This window comes from Anser cygnoides, chromosome 3 (genome assembly GCF_040182565.1).
Source record: "Anser cygnoides isolate HZ-2024a breed goose chromosome 3, Taihu_goose_T2T_genome, whole genome shotgun sequence".
Taxonomy (NCBI): Eukaryota; Metazoa; Chordata; class Aves; order Anseriformes; family Anatidae; genus Anser; species Anser cygnoides.
In genome coordinates this window covers 34,617,369-34,635,302 of record NC_089875.1, presented here as the reverse complement: position 1 = coordinate 34,635,302, position 17,934 = coordinate 34,617,369, and the positions used below count along the sequence as shown (strand labels likewise).

The 17,934-nt window shown below is 40.6% G+C and overlaps 1 protein-coding gene across 3 annotated transcripts in view; it reads right to left on the bottom strand.

Annotated features, from left to right (window-relative positions):
- Positions 1-209: 209 nt before the first annotated feature.
- ZNF318 (zinc finger protein 318) overlaps positions 210-17,934 on the bottom strand; it is a 26,099-nt gene continuing 8,374 nt past the window's right edge. Inside the window, exons 3-11 of one of the 3 annotated variants that reach the window (XR_010830211.1) lie at positions 15,379-16,009; positions 12,827-14,251; positions 11,215-11,314; positions 10,170-10,456; positions 6,929-7,132; positions 6,354-6,453; positions 5,114-5,232; positions 573-4,675; positions 210-456 (exon numbers count right to left, since the gene is read on the bottom strand). Coding sequence is in view for 1 of the 3 variants with exons in the window: in XM_066993858.1 (XP_066849959.1) it covers positions 1,247-4,675; positions 5,114-5,232; positions 6,354-6,453; positions 6,929-7,132; positions 10,170-10,456; positions 11,215-11,314; positions 12,827-14,251; positions 15,379-16,009 (6,295 nt within the window). In the remaining 2 variants the exon portion in view is untranslated. Of the gene's footprint in view, positions 4,676-5,113; positions 5,233-6,353; positions 6,454-6,928; positions 7,133-10,169; positions 10,457-11,214; positions 11,315-12,826; positions 14,252-15,378; positions 16,010-17,934 lie in introns of all 3 variants that reach the window. The other 2 variants (XR_010830212.1, XM_066993858.1) reach the window with 2 other exon arrangements.

Genomic DNA, 17,934 nt, shown 5'->3' with positions numbered 1-17,934 from the left:
AGGACTTCAGACAAACTTCCACTGATGATGTTGACAGAAGTTCTTCCATTGACTTCAGCTGGGAATAAATCAGCCTTTTACTGAGCAGGCTAAGTGCTGAATATCTTCATTGTCTACAGTTTCTCAATTTTATCAGCTACTACAGGAGGTAGAAACTACTTGAAATAAAACTCTTTCCTAGAGTTAAAAAAAGAAAATCAAGAAGAAAGTCTTGTTCACCACCATATGTTTATTTTTTAAACAATTTACAAATAAAAATGTTATATTTATCCAAGCAAACACATTTAATACTTTAGTCTTTAACAAGCTATACAAATGAGAACCATCACTCTAGAGCTTTTGATAGCACTAGGACCATTCAGGGTAGGCATGCATGTGTCTCTATCACATGAAGCGAGTCCAATTCCTGACACCAGGGTTCTGATCTTCTGCTTCTTCAGAGCTGGTCAGCTGCTGCTAAATGATTTAACACAAATAGTTACTGGATCACAATACAATGAAAGAAAGCCCATTTCAAATCATGTAAGTGACCTCAATATGTCTGGTCCAGGTGTCAGGCCACAGAGCCTTACCGATTAGTCTTCTTCTCCAAAAGCCAGTCGGACAGATTTTCTCCCCTTGCTTACTGATGTGGCATCCAAACACGTGCTTATACAATACAATGAAACAGCTTAAGTACAGATGTAATATAACAGTAATTACAAATCACAAGGACAGATAAACAAACAAACAAAAAAATCAACTTGAATCACATTTCTTGCATTTCAAACAAAGAAAGTAAACAAAACCATGCATTACAGTTTAAAGAAATTTTCAGTTTTAGCTCTTCTGCAAGTCTCCATTTCCTCAAGTTCTAAATTGCTGCTCTTGAGCTTGTCCCAGAGGCTGGGCTACTCGCAATGACAGAAAAAGGGTGAGCTGGAAATCATCGAAGAATGATCAAAGAATAAAAGCCCCCAAAATAAACAACAAAGACGCACGCATTATAAACGAGATATTCCATTTTAATAGCAGAGTGTAGAAAAGAAATTGGCAAAAAATTCACATGAAAAACATTTTACACAATTAATTATGTACAGAATAAAGTATGTGTCTGGTTTCTGGTGACTGAAGTTTCACTTTAGTCAAGTCCTACCACAAGATGCAAAATGCACCCAAAACCCTCAACTGGAACAAAACAAACAAAAAAACCATATACATAATCCCAGCTCTGGCTCCACAAATATTGGGGCTGGCTGGGTTCACTTCAACCCACTGGGCTTTCTGCTACGCTTTCAGCGATTCCTGAATTTGTTGTAGCTTCCAAACTACTGTCAGCAGTTTCTGTTTGCTCAGTCTTCTTGGTCTGGATAGTGCAGACTCCTTTGCCTCCCGAGCCACCATTCTTTCCGTGTGTTTCTTTGAGCCCAGGAAGGAAAGTTTCCACACACCCAGATGCCTGACTTTCTGTGCTGCCTCCATCACAGCTCAGTGATGGCATTTCAGCAGCACCACCTTTGCTCTCCTCCGCTTGTAGAAGGATCTCAGACACAGGAGAAATGCCCTGCATTTCTAGAACTGGCATGCCCACTTCTGTACTGTCGCTGTTTGAGGACTGCAATCCGCGCTGCGACACAGCTGTTTGAGAAACTTGGGTGCAAAGTTTATCTTCCCGAGTACCTGAAGTCAATGCAGCAACATCAGTAATTTCTGTTTCATCCACTGGTTTTCCAATGTCCGCCTTGCTAACTTTGCTGGACTCCAGCCTAATGGATGCAACAGCTTCTAGTTTTGAGACTTCTTCCATATTCTTATGTAAAAGTCCTGCTGAAAGGATACTGAGGTGTTCACACTTTCCCTTAGTATTTGCCAAATTGGTATCAGTGCTTTTGACCTCGAGCTCTGCCTTCTCAGACAGAGTCTCATTGCGTTTCACATTTTCTGATCTCAAGGAATCTTTCTTGTGATCCACACTAACATTTGGAGAGAGACTTTCAGATTGCTCAGTTTTAAATCCTGAATGAGCAGTATTCAGACGGAAGTCACTGTTGGCTGCTGAGGTTCTTATAACCTCACACTTTTTTTCTAGGGAGTGGACAGCTTCTTCTGAAAGATGCCCCACACACACATCTGCTGATAAAGCAACTGCTGACTCTTGGACAAGATCAGAGCAAGTCCTAGAAAATCCTGCAGTCCCTACTTCTTTTGCATCTCTCTTAGCAAAAATATCATCTAAGATTACATCAGATCCAGTGTGTCCTAATGATTTTTTTTCAACTTCAACTACTAATTCTACACTGGATCTAAGTTCAACAATGTTTGCTGAGCAGGCGTTGACTAACCATGCAACCCCTTGCCTTTGGGTTTGGTTATGTAATACTGCACGGCCTGAAGGTTCGGGTCTTATCTTTTCTTGTGCTTCTGATGTGCTATTTCTAGTTTCTGTGTCGGTGAGACATGTCTCTGGCTGTATCTCTGTGAATTCTGAAGCACAAATTTTATCAGAACCACTTTTCATTTTTATATTTGGAGTACTGGATAGTTCCCAACCACTTTCAGAACAAGAACTGGTTGTCATGACCTGTTCTTCTCCATTACTGGTTCTGGAAGTGTCACATTCACCAGGACTTCTTGTCAATTCCAAAATCTTATTTTGGGTTTCTGAAATCCGAGGAGTTTCACCACGGACTCCTGGCTGAGGTACTTCCAAAGCTACACTGTTCAGTTTTGCATCTTTTAAGGGGGTATCAGTAGAATTCTGCTCTGTCATTACTGCTACTAAAACATTTTCTTTTGAAGTGTTTTGAGAACCACAGAGCAACTGTGGACTATCAGTTTTTGAAGCAGTTCTACTGCTATCACTTAATTTTTCCTCTACCAAATGGGAATTTCCCAAAGTTTGAATTTCATTCCGTGTTTCAGGTAATAAAGTCTTTGGGTGTTCTAAGCTAAGCTCAGGCTTTACTGCATTTACTTCTTTCATCTCTTCATATTTCTCTAGAGTGCCAGGAACATTTGTCTTAGTAACTGCAGTTTTATTTGTGTCATCCTGTCCAACTTTTCCTTGGACTTCCGTTTTCTGCAGATCACAGAATTCCTGCCTGCCTGCTTGCTCTCTGCTTGCTACATCCACAAGTCCCATTTCTGCAGGCATCTGGACACCAGAAGCAGTTTTTGTTTCTGGCAATTCTGTGACTGACCTTTCCGACAGCTCAGGCTGAAGTGTCTTCTTGTTCATTTCAGCCGGATTCTCACCAAGAACCCAACTGCCCGCTACTTGAGTGTTACACTGCCAAGAATCCTCCTCTTTCGATTTAGTCTGAACGTCTGCTGAAAGAGTCTGGAATTTTTGACCTCGGTCCTTCTGAATGCCATTTTCAATGTCAGTGCTCATTTCAGAATGAGGTACTGAAGTTTGCTGAGTAACCGTTTTCTCCGTTTCTGAGCCCCTCTTAGCTGAGAGGACCTGGCTAACTTCAGTAGCCACATTCTGATCCTCTTTAAAGGAGGATGAGCTATTACTTGCTCTAGGGTTTGCAGGCAAATCTGCCGGTTTTGCAAGGTTAGAGTTTTCTCCATTTGGAAGCGCAGAACTTGCAAGCTTGCTGTCAGCTGAACCCTTTCCACCACTACTGTAGAAAATATCATAGAGATCTTTAGCATTGGCTGTGGCCAGGCAAGAGTTTCGTTTCTCTACCTTTTTCGCCTGTTCACTAAAAGCAGTTGAAGGTGGTGGTGGCGGAGGGGGCCTCACGAGCATTGCCAGCATTGTCTGCTCACTTTCAGACACACCTGGAGCTACTTCATCTGCAGGGATGACAGCTGCCTGCTGGACTGCGGGTGGAAGGGGTGGGTGAGGTGGTATATCAGAAGTCTGAGAAGATTCATTTTTCTCTGCTGCTTTCAAATCCTCCTCCGACCCCTTTAAAATTACCTCCTCTCCTCCAAAAGCTTTTGAGATGATATCGGGAGGCAGCACAAGATCTGTATTGGTTTCTTTTACCACAGGCAGTGGCTTGGTGGTAGCTCCAGAGGATTTTATGGATAAAAAGGTGTTCAAAGGTGGTGGTTTACTAACTGTTGCAGTAGTAGATTTCCTGAAAATCATGGTGGGGACTGGAAGATTGGGTAGAATTTTTGCTTGGGTTGATGTGGAAACAACTGGTGTCCATGGGCTAGTGTGTGGGATAACAGTTTTCCCAGACAGCTTGATTTCTATGGGCTTGGCATGGAGTTTCCCAGACTGACATTTATTCTCCTCTTTGATTCCTTCCACACCCTCCTCCTTCGGAATAGCTACTCCTAGGCCTTTATCCTCCCCCCTCTCAGTCTTTTTCCAGCTGAATTTCCCAAAGGACATCTGACTTGATTCCTTTTTAGGTTCCTCTTTCTTTTCTTCTTTTTTCTCCTCCTTCTCTTCCTTCTTCAGCTTAAGCTTGATACCCATTTTTCGCCCAGAAGAATCTATTTTGCCTTGAGTTTCATTTGCCCCTTCTCCAAGCTCCGGGATGTTCTTTGTTTCCTCTTTCTTTATTATTTTTGGTTTCTTCTCATCCTTCTCTTCTTTCTGTTTCTCGACCAGTTTCCGCTTCAGCTCACTCTGCCGCCTGCGCTCTGTTTCCAGAACTACAGCCAATCCAGCCTGACGGTCTAGATTTCTCCTCTCTTCATAGAGTGGGTTTTCATCTATGTATTTCTGTGGAAATAAATGGCACAATTTTAGCAACTGGTTCCAGGAGAAAATAAATCAATTCAGCTCTGTTACAGTTTTGCCTTGTTACATAAGTGCCATCTCAACACTGAGAGAGCAGAGAATTTCTTCCTACCAAAAAAACGAGATGCTACAAACTCCACATTCTGTAGTTCAATGCGAACTGAGTGGTGGCTTGCAGCAGAGCTGTCACTCTACTTAAGAGTGAAAATCAACACTGGGACTTGAACGCAATTTAACCTCATGTGGATGAAAGATTAGTCTCTATGTAGTGGGAAGTTCCGCTCAGTTTGTTCAGTACAATATAGTGAAGGTAACCAAATACATACACATCAAGTCAAATGTAATTCTTCAGGAAAAGAAGACAGAGCAAATAGAAGCTAACAAAAGGAATGACACACTCCTGGTACATCAGTTACGAACCTTGTATTTCTCATTGTGGGGATGACTTTTCACATGCTGCTCTGCTGAGATTTGATCTCCAAAAAATTCATGACAGAGCTGGCAATAATATCCAGTGATGGGAATCAGAAACTCAGAGCCTGGAAAGGCCGAAGAAAACAATCAGAGAAACAAAATTTCAAAGATGCCAAGTTCTTAACAGAGCCAAATAAACATATCAAAGAATAACAGCAAAACCTCCAGCAATGTTCCTGTTCACACTTTTGAAGCAGATAATGGTGCTCTCCCTACACTTACAGTATGGTAAACACCACTACCAGGAACAATCACGTAAAGTGAAGAAGCTTGATTAGTATGATTCAAAAAATTATTTTAGTGCTCTTCATATAGCTATCCTCTATAGCTATAGCTCTTCATAGCTCTTCAAAGCTACCCTCTATCCAAATAAGTTAATACTTCCTACAGTATTTATCTATTTACCATCTTTGTGGTGTAGTCTGCTCAAATTCTAAACACCTGGCTTATAAAAAGAACACAAGCATTTCCACTGAAGTTCAGCAAGACTGCACCCCTGGGCCTACAGAACCTGCTGCAGTTATCTAACACACTGCAGATCCTCTCTCGGGCAGACACTACTAAAACTAGGTAACATAAACAAACTGAGATTGATCACCAGCAGGCCTATTTAATCATTCATTGACTGAATGTAAATCATTGATTTGCATTGAGTCAGATTTTAAATCCTATATGAATTTACAAATGACTTACAGCCCCTTCCATATTGCTTTTTCACATTCTCTGTACTCACACTGCACCAAACACTCATCAGTAATTCTTCAGAGACACCTTTACACAAAATGTACTGAATCGAAGAGTCTGTTACAAGACTGTGTGGAGTATTCCACAAGATCTGCTCAAACACAGCAAGCCTTTGTGGTCATATTCTGAACCAGATTCTAATGTTAGCAAAAATCACTTCAGAACTACACTGGAAAAAAGTCACCCAGTATTCAAAATAAAGACTAAATCCTAAAGAGAAAAGAAGGAACCTCTTCTATGTTTTCCTATACTCTTGCTCCATGACTTTTTTCACAAGAAAATCAAATGATCTGCCATTGACCTAAGAATACAGTATCTATATGTGCTCCTGTAACTAGGTAAAGTTTTGAAATAACGTTTTGAAATTCCTTTCTCTGAGTCACTGGAACCTGCTGGAGGGCTAAGGGAGAAGAAACCCAAGTTTTTTAAAAAAATAACATACCTTTGGCAGGAACAGTTATCTTATCGATGCGTTTTATGGAGTCTTGTTTGGTCTCACTCTGGGTCTTCGAAGCCCAAGGTCTGTTGTAAGGATCCAGGGTCTATTTGCACAGTGACAGAGGTATACAGGCTCATATATTACACTAGCACGGCAACTACACTTGTCTTTTTCCTTTTTAACATCCTTTCAGAACACCGAATATTAAAATCAACGTGCAATTATTTATAGGAACTATGTTTTCCTCTTTCCCCTCCCATTCTGCAATTTATTATGAGAAAATAACCTGTGAAAAGGGTAAAATGTAAATGATATCAAAGGACAGGCAAACACGAAACACAAATATCAAACACTAGGTCCCATGTGAACTGAACATAAGCCCCGTTTACATTAGTCAGAACACACCGGTAACTGTACAAACTGCTCGAGTCCAACATTAGGGTAAAAGAATTTAATAAGCAGCTTCTTGGGTTCGTTAATTCAGATTCTCTTGTAAAACGTAGCTCTGTGATGTATGTTTTAGTGTTAATATTTATAGCGATATGAAATGCACTTAGTGAAGGAAGCCTGCCACATACCTGTCTGTGTTTCTTATTATGCATGTGTGTGAAAAAGTCAAACATGGTTCCGCAGATGGTATTGCAGTCTTTGCACCAGTGGTTCCCTGCATCATAATATTCATAAATATTGGCCAACTGGAAAGGATGTTTGGAGGACTGTGTAGAGGATTCTGCTGGCTTCGGGCTTCTACCTCTGGACTTTTCATTAGCTGGTTTTGATTCCTAGATTGAACAAAAGGAAACACTTCTCTAAGACAAGGCAGGACAGACAGAACGCTCTGGAACTCAGAACCTGCCTCCAGCAGAAGCCACACGCACAAAAAAAAAAGTATATATCACCTGCTTTTCAGCGCCCAGGCTAATTCCATTGTTTCAGAGAGCTGGTATTGCCGACTAAGACGCTGCGAGGCCACAGTGAAGAGCTTCCAGTAAGGCTCCCAGATGTAATGGCTGGATGGTTGTAGGCAATCGAGGAACCAAATGAACAAATCCCCTATGGCATGCACCCTTCCCACTTCATGACTTTCACATAAAAATTTCAATAGTTCCAATACACCATACTAGCCAAACAGTGCCCAGAACACCTAAAGGCACTTAGAAATTCCCCTATAAACGCTCAGAAGTTACTGTAAAAGTAGCTTGGATGAAAGCAGAATGAAAAAGGAAGTAAGAGTTAGTTGACTAGAAGCATTTAACGCCATCAGCTTTATCAGACTATTTGAGAGTGCCTGAATTCTCCAGAAAACCCATTGCTTAACCATAATAAAAAGATGGTGTTTTGTTAATTACCTATGCATATATGGTGAAGCATCTTGTGATTTAAGCGTGTGATACTTACACTTGCATTGATTTGTACAGAAAGACGCCATACAGCGATACACAGACGTTTCAGGACTCTAGCCAAAATCAATACATTTTGCTCAGAATCTTGATGTATGCTAACATTGCAGAATAGCAAAACAAATAATCCCCGTACAGTAACATTGCAGAGTAGCAAAACAAATAATCCCCGTACAATAACACTGCAGAATAGCAAAATAAATAATCCCTGATATAGGCAATGAATGAGCCCTGTTAATTTATATTATAATATCACTGGAAAGTAATCGGTGTATTTTGAGTTTTGACTGACATTCTCAATGGCTGAAAGCTCATCATGTTATTATTTCTAATCTGCATAGCAGTCTGGAAAGAACAGCATTTTTCCAGAACTTAGCAGGCCCAAATTAGTTGTATAATTTCCAAGTTATTCAGTATCGGTGTCAAACAAATTTACTTAAGCAGATTTATAATCGTTAAATAACATCTGCCTTACTAGATTCTCTCCTTTTAATAATATTTCATGAAACATACACTGTAAATCAAACAATGAAGACACATCCATGCCACTATGTGCCCCATAGGTATACACGTGCCAGTACAATCTAGCTGTTGGTAGCAGAGTAGGAAGTGACCCAGTGAATATTTGCAAATATTCTGTCTGCAGGAACTTAGCAAAGCTTACATTTTCTTAAACAATGAGAAGATCAACTTATGATCTGCAGGAAATGCATGGAAGGATGTTCATGATGTCTGAAAAGTGTTTTCTTTTATGTTATTTACGTACATACATCCACCCAGTATACCCTATAAAATACTACCTCAAGCAGAACTTTAAAAACAATGCTTCTCAAATGGATGAGTGACAGCCAACTCTAACCCGTTTGTGCTTCCACATTCAGCAAAAAAATAAGCAGCTTCCAGATCACAGAATATCACCTCCACATCAACAGAAACTTGAGATAAAACTCAGATGTAGTTTGGTACAACTAGGCTAGCTTTACCTTTGCACTTTGTAACTGCAATAGACAAACACAAGCTGGGCAGCAAGGGACCAAAAGGTAGCTTGCAAAGATGCAGAAAGGCATAAATGTTTTTGCCCTTAGGTTGGCCAAGTAAACTGACCACAGTGTCCAAAGGCCCACACCTTCTTTTTTTTCCACTAAAATATAAGTTAACAATCAGAATGACAAGGTGAATCTTAGAGACTCAGGGCAGTGTCCTATGTGCCTGCAGATATCTGAAAATATTATGTGTTCTTGATCAGAACTGAGAATTCTCCATGTTAAAATAAGGAACTACGAAGAAGGATCAGGTCATTATGGGTTCAGACAACACAAACAATGTAAGTTAAAATAATGTAGGATACATTCACACATGCCATATCTCAAGAAAAGAAAACAATGTAACTTAACGCAATGTAGGATTTAACAGACATTCTTGTCTACTTTAGTTTTACCATGTGACGTCTGATGCAAATAATTTGTAAAGGTAAGTGGATACTGGACACTGGTGATGTTTCAAGAAACAAACAAACAAACAAAAAAAAACACAAAAGAAGCCTTAAAATAAAAGGCATCTAATGAGTTCCCTGAACCAGACCATGATGAAGCATAAGGAAAAGTTTCCAGGGTTCACAGATCTGAGTTGCCTTGTAGGAGTCACCTCTTACCCTACTAACACTTTCACCTCCACAAAAAATACACAGTAAGGTCAGGCCTACGCAAAAAGCATCTGTCATCTCCCATCATCCATACCAGTTACATAATTAAGTATATATAGAAAAGCGACATCATTAATCTCCTGAACGCACACATAACCTTTCAGATGCTACTAACATCATACCCTACTTTCAGAGTAAAAACTTTCTGGAACATGTTAAGTTTTTTCTTGTCTGTTAACCTCTCAGAGACCACGTCAGAGAGACCATAATGATACATACTGACATTTCGTAAGAAAAACTTATAGCACGTATGTAATAATCATGTTAAGACGACAATCATATTTAAGTCTTGCCCTGATTTGTTAATATCATCACCTGGTGAGAAGACTAACATGCTCCAAACTTGCAGAGCGCTCAGACAAATATTCCTTCCTGGCAGGCCATGCCAGAAATGTTGTAGAGAACGAATCTGTCCTCCTGGTATGGAGTTGAGACCTAACAGCTGCGAACACTTACGCTACTGTTCAATCCAACCAACACCTCAGCAAAACCAAGAGCAAAAACAGTATGTGGTACCGAACTGCACAAACTCTTGAGAGAAATTATAAAGAGTGATACATTTACTCTCACCTGCATACACAATCAAAATCAGAATATGAGATGTGGTAACAAATGACATCAAATGAACCTTCTATTAAATGTTTGGGAGCAGCTGTTTCACCACTGCCCTCTTCTCTTAGTGGGAAAATCATTAGCATACAAGCCAGAAGATTTTACCTTATTGGAGGAAGATGCCTTCTCCACACCTTTTGCATTTTCTGACTTGCTGTTCTTTTCTGAGGAATCTTTGGTTTCCACAGATGGTTTCCGGGGTTTTTCAAATATGTTAATCCCCAGGATCTGTGCTACTTTGTCAAGCTCAGACTGCTTCTTCTCAGCTGCATCAGATTCTTTATGGAGCTCTGAAATCTCCTTCATAATATTCTCTTGCAGTCTGTTCACCTCAACCAACAAGGGGTCTTTGTGTCCATCTTTCTCACGACGTTTCTTCCTCAACATCTCTCCTAAACCAGTCAAGGAAGTAGAATAGTTGGCAATGTAACAAGAAAATTGTCTCAAGATCTGTATGACTATTCCAGCAACAAGTAAAATACCAACGCAAAATACTACAGTTAAATGTTGACCTTTGTGAAGGTGGAACTGACTCTTAGGTACAGCATCACTAAATCGGCAAAATCCAGCTCTATAAGGGTTGTCTTTATATACACCCCTAACAGAGGCACCATAATCCTCAAGAGAGAGGATCAATTTAATTACTATTTCGCTGCTTGACCAAAGAAGCAAACATGTTTTCGAAGTTAATCGTACATTATAACCTGAAAAGATCATTTTCCAGAGGTGAAAATTATTATTTACTTGGATCAAATGTTTTAAAATAATATAAGCTCACTCTGTACAGAGAGGACTTTTCCTTCTCCAAATAAGATTCATAAAAAATTGAAAGACATGCTCACATGTCTTCAGTTGCTACTTCTCACTTCTTCTAAAAAAGCGCTAAAACGCACAAACTGCAAGTCTTTTAACCTATCAAGCTGCTGAAGAAGATGCAAGAGCAACTGCATGCTTCAGTGTAACAGTCAAATTTTGACATCATTAATTTTAATACATTAATTAGGTCATTGCTTTCTCAAGAATTCTGCACTGCCAAGAGTATGAAAATATTAGTTACAAATTATAGCCTATATATTTTGGTCTTCGCTTCTCCTAGCAGGAAGAAAAAAAATGCTGGTAGAAAAACAAATGGAGGGTAGACTTGCTGTACCTTGCTGTTTACGAAGCCTGTCCAATTCAGTCTTGAGATAATAGAGCTTCTTTTGCCGTGCTTCTCGTTCATTCTTCAGTTTTTCTCTCTCTTCTATCACCTAAACAGATTGCAAGAGGACTGGATTTTCTTCTCTTCCCAACACAAGTTAATCACTCTTGCAAAAATGACAGCAAGACCTCAGTGTGCCAGTCACAGAACACTGCTCACTGTTCTCAGAATGTTCCCGTGTTTGTAATACAACAAATAGTTCTCTTGATTTGCATCTGTAGGTAACTTTATCTATGCCCATGCTTCAACCGTGTATGAAGGTGTTTTTTCTTGCCCTGATTCAGACAGACCAACTTAATAGCACTGTTGCTGCCACTAGCAAGAACCACCGTAGAAACTGTAGTTCTGAGTTTTGTAATTCAGCCACTGGTAAGACAGAAAACATTTCTCATTCTAATGTGTTAGCAGGCTATGCCACCTCTTTTCTAAATGTGGTAATTTGGCTAGCGTATTTCTCCAATGCTCTTTTGTTTTTCCAACGGCACTCAGACTCAGCTGATTACCTTCTTACAGGGCTCAGCAAGACCAGTGTTAAACCGCTATTCAAAACTCACGCAGCATCTCTACAGCTCGTATATTCCATCACTGACAAAAGACTTCACAGCCCTTCACCTTGCCTTCTGCTTTGACTCTGTTCAATTTTAGCTATCTCTCAGGCTTCTGCCTCAACCTGATCTTAACTGTACCACCAAATGTATTTTGCAGGCATAAGTGTCTGAAATTAAACACCTGGATGAGGTTTGTTTCTTGCTCAGTAAGGTAAAGACTAGTAGGAGGAGCTCACACACCCAATTTTCACCTGTTTGCATCCATTCTTACCAAAGGAAACCAGGCAGTATGCTAAAATAAAACCTGAAAAGTTCCTTCAGTTTCCTTCCCAACATCATTTTTCAAGAGACAAATCCCAATTTTGTTTACCTTCACAATGCTCCCTAAGCTTACAACTGACTCCTCCCATGAACAAGCTAGAAACGATCCAAGGCCTTGTCTTCACTAGAGGATCACTACTATTATAGCAATGTAAATGTTGGCAGGATCCTTAGATCGTGCCTGCAGTAATCACTGTATATACCAGGGGAAGATGTTCCACCAACACAGTTAGGCCACTTCTTGAATAGCACAAGATGATGATGACGACAATTATTTTTAATCAGCAAACCATCGTTCTGTCATTTGGGGTCTTTTGCCAGCATAGGAGCATGCAAGCTTTTATACTCCAAGCCACCCCAGTAAAAAACTGGACTAAACCCAAGCCAAAGAACTCTGTTATCACAGACAGAGCCCTAGAAGTTGTACCAAGACACACAGGCGAGCTACCAGTGTGTATCAGAGCTGTAACCTATAGGTGTGCTACTATGGGGATTTTGCATTTATTTTTAAAATAGTTACAGAGTAAACAGACAAATGCCTGGAAATCTTTAGCAAAAGCAAATATAGTTTAACTGCCTTTAAACTGGAACGACTCAGGAGGAAAAAAAAAAGTGCAGCTAAAGAGGAAACGCTTTTACCCCAGTAAGCAAGCAGCCTGACGTATTTTAATATATTAGAATAGATGACATACCTTCTGCTTCTGAGCTGCCCGATTTTTTTCATCTGACATCTTTTCGGTAGTACTTTTCAGATTGTGTGAAGACAGACGAAGGGGCACTTTGGAATGAGCAGGAGTGGTAGGGACATGAACAAGCACAGAACCATCTCTTTTCAAATCAGGGACATTCTTTCCCATAGAGACCGTCTCAATCACCCGGAGGTTGGGACGCGTGGGGTTTGCTGACATGGCCATAGTAAGAAGCCCGTGAGCCTCTGGCAGCGTAGGATTAGGCTGCTGGGTAGGGGGGTACATGGGCCAGCCTGGGGCTGCATAAGCCATATAATGCCCGTATGCATCATACCCCGGAGGAGCCATTGTGGGAGGTGGATAGTTTTGGGGCATCTGAGTGGCAGTGAACTGGGAATAGTTGGGAATTTGGTATTGGGAAACAGAAGTAGGTGTAGGTGGCAAATTAGCGGGAGCTGGTGGAACTGAGGGAATGAGAGAAACAGGAGGAAGAGGCTGTTCTGGTGCGCATGGAGGTATGTCCTGTCCCACTGGCTTGTTCTTAGCATACTCTGATTTCTGAAGAGAGGATGCATCTTTAGACTGCTGGAAAGAGATGGCAGGTGACGCTGAGCGCTGCTGGCCTGACTCTGGAGACCGAGTGTCGCTTCTGCTGCGACGCAAGTCCCAGTGGTCCAGTCTGCGAAGATCTGCAGAGCGGCGATCAGGAGAACGAGATGCCAACTTTTTGCCATGAAGGCGTTCCTGAGTGCGGACAGCCAGTTTTCCAATTTCAGCAACGCCAATATCAAGTCCAATGGTTTTGAGTAAGTCGTGGATCTTTGCGTACTCAGCATTAGGCTCTTCTAAAGGATCCAGCTTGACAGCTGGAGCAGGAGTAGGAGGTGGGCTCACTTTCTGGCTTATTATCTCATTGCCACAACTCACTGGGGGCTTCTGAACAGGGAGAGATTCAGTTTTGATGTCTTCATCCTCATCACCATAAAGAAATTTCTCTTCATCTTCAATGTCAGGAAAACTACGCCTCCTCTTCTCCTGAGCACTGACAGAATCAGCCATCATGCCCAAAATTCGGGAGAAACCACTGCCATCCTGACTGGCCCTCTCATGAGGCAGCAAGAAGTCTGTGTGGCGATCAGCAGGTTCTGATTTGGATTCTATTTTCTCCTTGTGACTTAAGAAGCTTCCAAACTTCTCTTCAAATGTGAAAGCATCTTTGGGAGCTCCAGAAAGTGGGCTCCACTCATATAAACCGTCACGCAATTCCTTGTTTGCAGACTCCACAACAGAGTCTTTGTTAAACCGTTTGAGAAAGTTCTCCACTTCAGAGGCAAAAGGAGCTGTGCTGTTGCTCTGGGGCAAAGACGAATGACTAGAAAGAAGAGGAAGATCCTTGCTGGGAGCAGGGCTGCTAGAAAAGCCCTCAGGCTGAAAGACAGAGAAGTTATTATTTACTACAGCACCCTCTGAGGGGACTATTCACCTTGCAGAACAAAGGAATGTGACAATTTCTCCTCAAGTTCACTGTTGAAGAGAAGGGTTAGAAAAGACAATACACAGTTGAATGAAAATAGAGAAGATCACAAAAAAAATTGTCTAGTGGTTCTGGAATGTCATGTCCAGCAATGAAAGCTTATCTCAGAGAACACACAAAATTACAACTACATTTTATTAACTTTTTGGCAAGCTTCAGAACCAAAACTTCTAAGTTGAAATGCCATGACATAAATTCAGCTATGCTTTGAGTTTCGTCACAAATAGTATATTACACCTTCAGACAGGTGAGAGTAATTGTACTGGGGTTGTTCCTAACCACTTCTTCAGATATGTGTAATTAATACCAAATTAAATAGGATTTCCATTAACAGGTATAGAATGGGATCCTCAGTATTGGAGGACCTCCTGATATAAATATGCCACCATCAAACCAAAATAGATCAGTATAACAAGCAGATCAAAAGTGATGTGCTAAAACATGAGAAAAGAAAATGGTTAATTTATCACAGCGGTCCCACCTGCATGCCTTTCCATTGCTCTAATTTTGAGATTCAATAGGTATAGCTCGGGTACAAATTAAATAGGGTTAATATCAGCTTACAGTCTAAAGAGAAAAAATAACGAAACTCAAAGGTAAACACCTTTGCCAGAGATACTGAGGATTCATCAGGCGGTTCTCTAGGTTTATAAACAAACAGAAAGAGGCACTGTGACAGGCAGAGAGCTTCGATCAATGTCCTGACTGTCTGTGTACAAAACAACTCAGCTTTTCTATAAAGCTGGCCCAGATTTTGGCATGCTGGGCTGCATTTCAACAAGGACATTTCATTCTGCCTTAGATTTTATAGATATATGATCCCTGATTAACTGCCTTCACCATTTAAAGTTTCCAATGCAATTCTAAATCATACAGGCCTGCAAAAAGATGCCTGTCCTCTCAAAGACAAGTAAACATAAAGATTTGACTCTTCTGTTTTGGAAATAAAACTAATATTCTGTATCAGGAAGTGACTGTTTTGGAAAGTAGAAGTGTAGAGACAGACAGACAATGATCAAACCTGAATAGGAGACTCTACTTCCATCTCCACTCGTTTCTTCAAGATGGATTTTTTGGGCATGGATGGTATTTCCTCAGGCCTGTATGTATAACGAGGCTCAGAAGTCTGTAGTGCGTTAGTCAAGCCTGGGATCACATAACCACTGCCTGAAACATCATGATTCAAGTTTCTGCTACGTTCTTCTTCTTCTCTTTTCCTCCTGGCACGGTCAAGCTCTCGGAATTCTTCATTCAGGTACGACGGGCTTGGGCTTCTACTGCGGCTGCGGCTTCGTCTGCGATAGTTTCGTGTTCCCGATGAGAAACCCTGATGCTCTCCACTCACACCATGCATCTTCTCATCTTTTTCGTACCGCGGACGCTTTATTTCTCGTCCCCTCTCTTCTGGCCTTGATGGATAGGAGGATTTCCTGAGCTTGTCACCATCTCTGTCAGACCCACGAGGTAGCTCTTCTCGACGACCGTAATGCGGACTATAATCTGAACGATGGAGAAAAACATCGCGGTTGCGGTAGTCTTCATCATGTCTCATGAAGGGACTTGAAGGTTGGTCTTCATGCGACGGGTATCTCTCAAGGCCTCGAGAGCATGACAGACCCCTAGTGAATATAGGGCCATCAGCCATGTCATCCCTGTATAAGAGAAGCATAGAACAAACATAAGGGCTTGAGTCAGAATCAACTATGTCTTATTCTTACTCAAGAGCAAGAAATTTCCAAATAAGTTTCAGAATAGCATCTCCATCGCTAAACAGAAGCAACATTTTATGTACTTAAGGGGCACGGGTGAGGGAGGGTTGATGTTTTTAATGGTAATATACTTCCTTCATATGAAGTCACCTGCAAATACAGTGACACGAACAATTCAACTCACACTGCAGAAAGAGAGCCTTGAAAAACTGATAGGATGGATTTATTTCTGTGAAGGAGAAATACTACACATTTAAAAAAAAAACATTGCTATCATATTTCAGACCACAATCCCTTTCCTCACCTCTCGCAGCAAGATGCCATGGTCACATTTCATATGAATTATTCAAGGTGTAATTCAGTTTCACACTGGCACATGCAACCAGATTCTCTTTTTATCTTCAGCTGTGGAAAAGGACCACAAATTCTGGCAACATTTTCTGTTGCAACAGATCTGTAGGCAGGACTGTCACAATCACATGGACTGCTTTACCCCAAAACAAGCACAGTTTTTTATAAGATATCTATGAATGAGGGGTAGTAAATGTACTAGTATCATACCTTTGTTCCAGCCCATGCATTGTACACGGTAGATTTGCAACTAGCACAACACTGGAATAGCTAGCTATATCTCTTGGTGTATCTTCTGTTGGACCTATTCCTACAGACACTTCCAACTAGGATTACTGTTTTAATCAAGCCCTTTTCCCTCAGCCCCTAAAAACTTCGCTAGTGCTGTCATTTAGATCAGGCAGAATCAAAACGCACTTGTTACCAACTGCTGGTTTTATTCTCAGATACTTCAAAAATCTATCAAGATCCTCCAAGTGAATGTGCTTGTTAAGTGAAATCAGTGAGACAAAAACCCTAGAAAAATGTCTGTGTGAGCAAGACATCAACTTGAGATAAACTATGTATGATTGCCTGAATCCCCAAAAATCATCTGCTTCTACTAAGAAAAGTCCCTTGATAGATCTGAGAAGAGACCAATAAAATCATGCCAGATGACATCTTAAAAAAATAAATAAAAATCTGCCGATAAATTATAGCCCCAGTTTTTAAAGTCACCAGACTAAGAAATAACTGACATGACCAGATAAGGTCCTTTTCTTCAGTATAGTCATAGTTTACATATGCATATTTAAGAACAAAATTAACACAAAACTACGCTTCACCTCTTACCTACATCACTGCAAAGTATTTCATATGTTGTTAGCTGCTTTACTGGTCTAACACACATCTTAGCAAATATGGCGTACACCGGTATCTGTGGTATTAGATGGAACCTCTTTCATGTCCAACAAACTCTGTATCTCCACCCTTTCCAGAAACACCAAAACATCTACAAAGGAGCTGTAATTAAGTTTTATACATAAATGTTGCTGTTCACAGCCTTAATAAAAGTATTTATCTGGTTCTAATAGCAAATATCTGTCTTCAGTGTCACCATCACTTTACGTGAGAGCCTGCTATACCTATACAGGCTGCATGAACACAGCTGGTCAAGTCACAGATGTATTTCACCATACACCTTCAGCTGATTTTTGTGAAAATAGTTTGCATGCATGCTTGCCAAACACTCTGACTGCAGCAACAAGGCAGAAGGAATATTAAATCATACTTTGGAAAGAAAGGAACAGCAAACCTACTGCACTTCTAACTAGAAGGATGTTCCAAACACAGTCTGAATAGTAAAGACAGATTTAAAACCTAAAGATTAAATACAGGTGTGAGAAAAAGGATTACTTGCCTTACAGAAACTGTGCCTCTTTGAAATATGTTTTCAGTAAATACAGTCCAACAGAGATATGTCCCTCTTATCTGGCTTGGGTGCTTTTTAGTCAGCATCGTCCACTAAGTGTATTGCG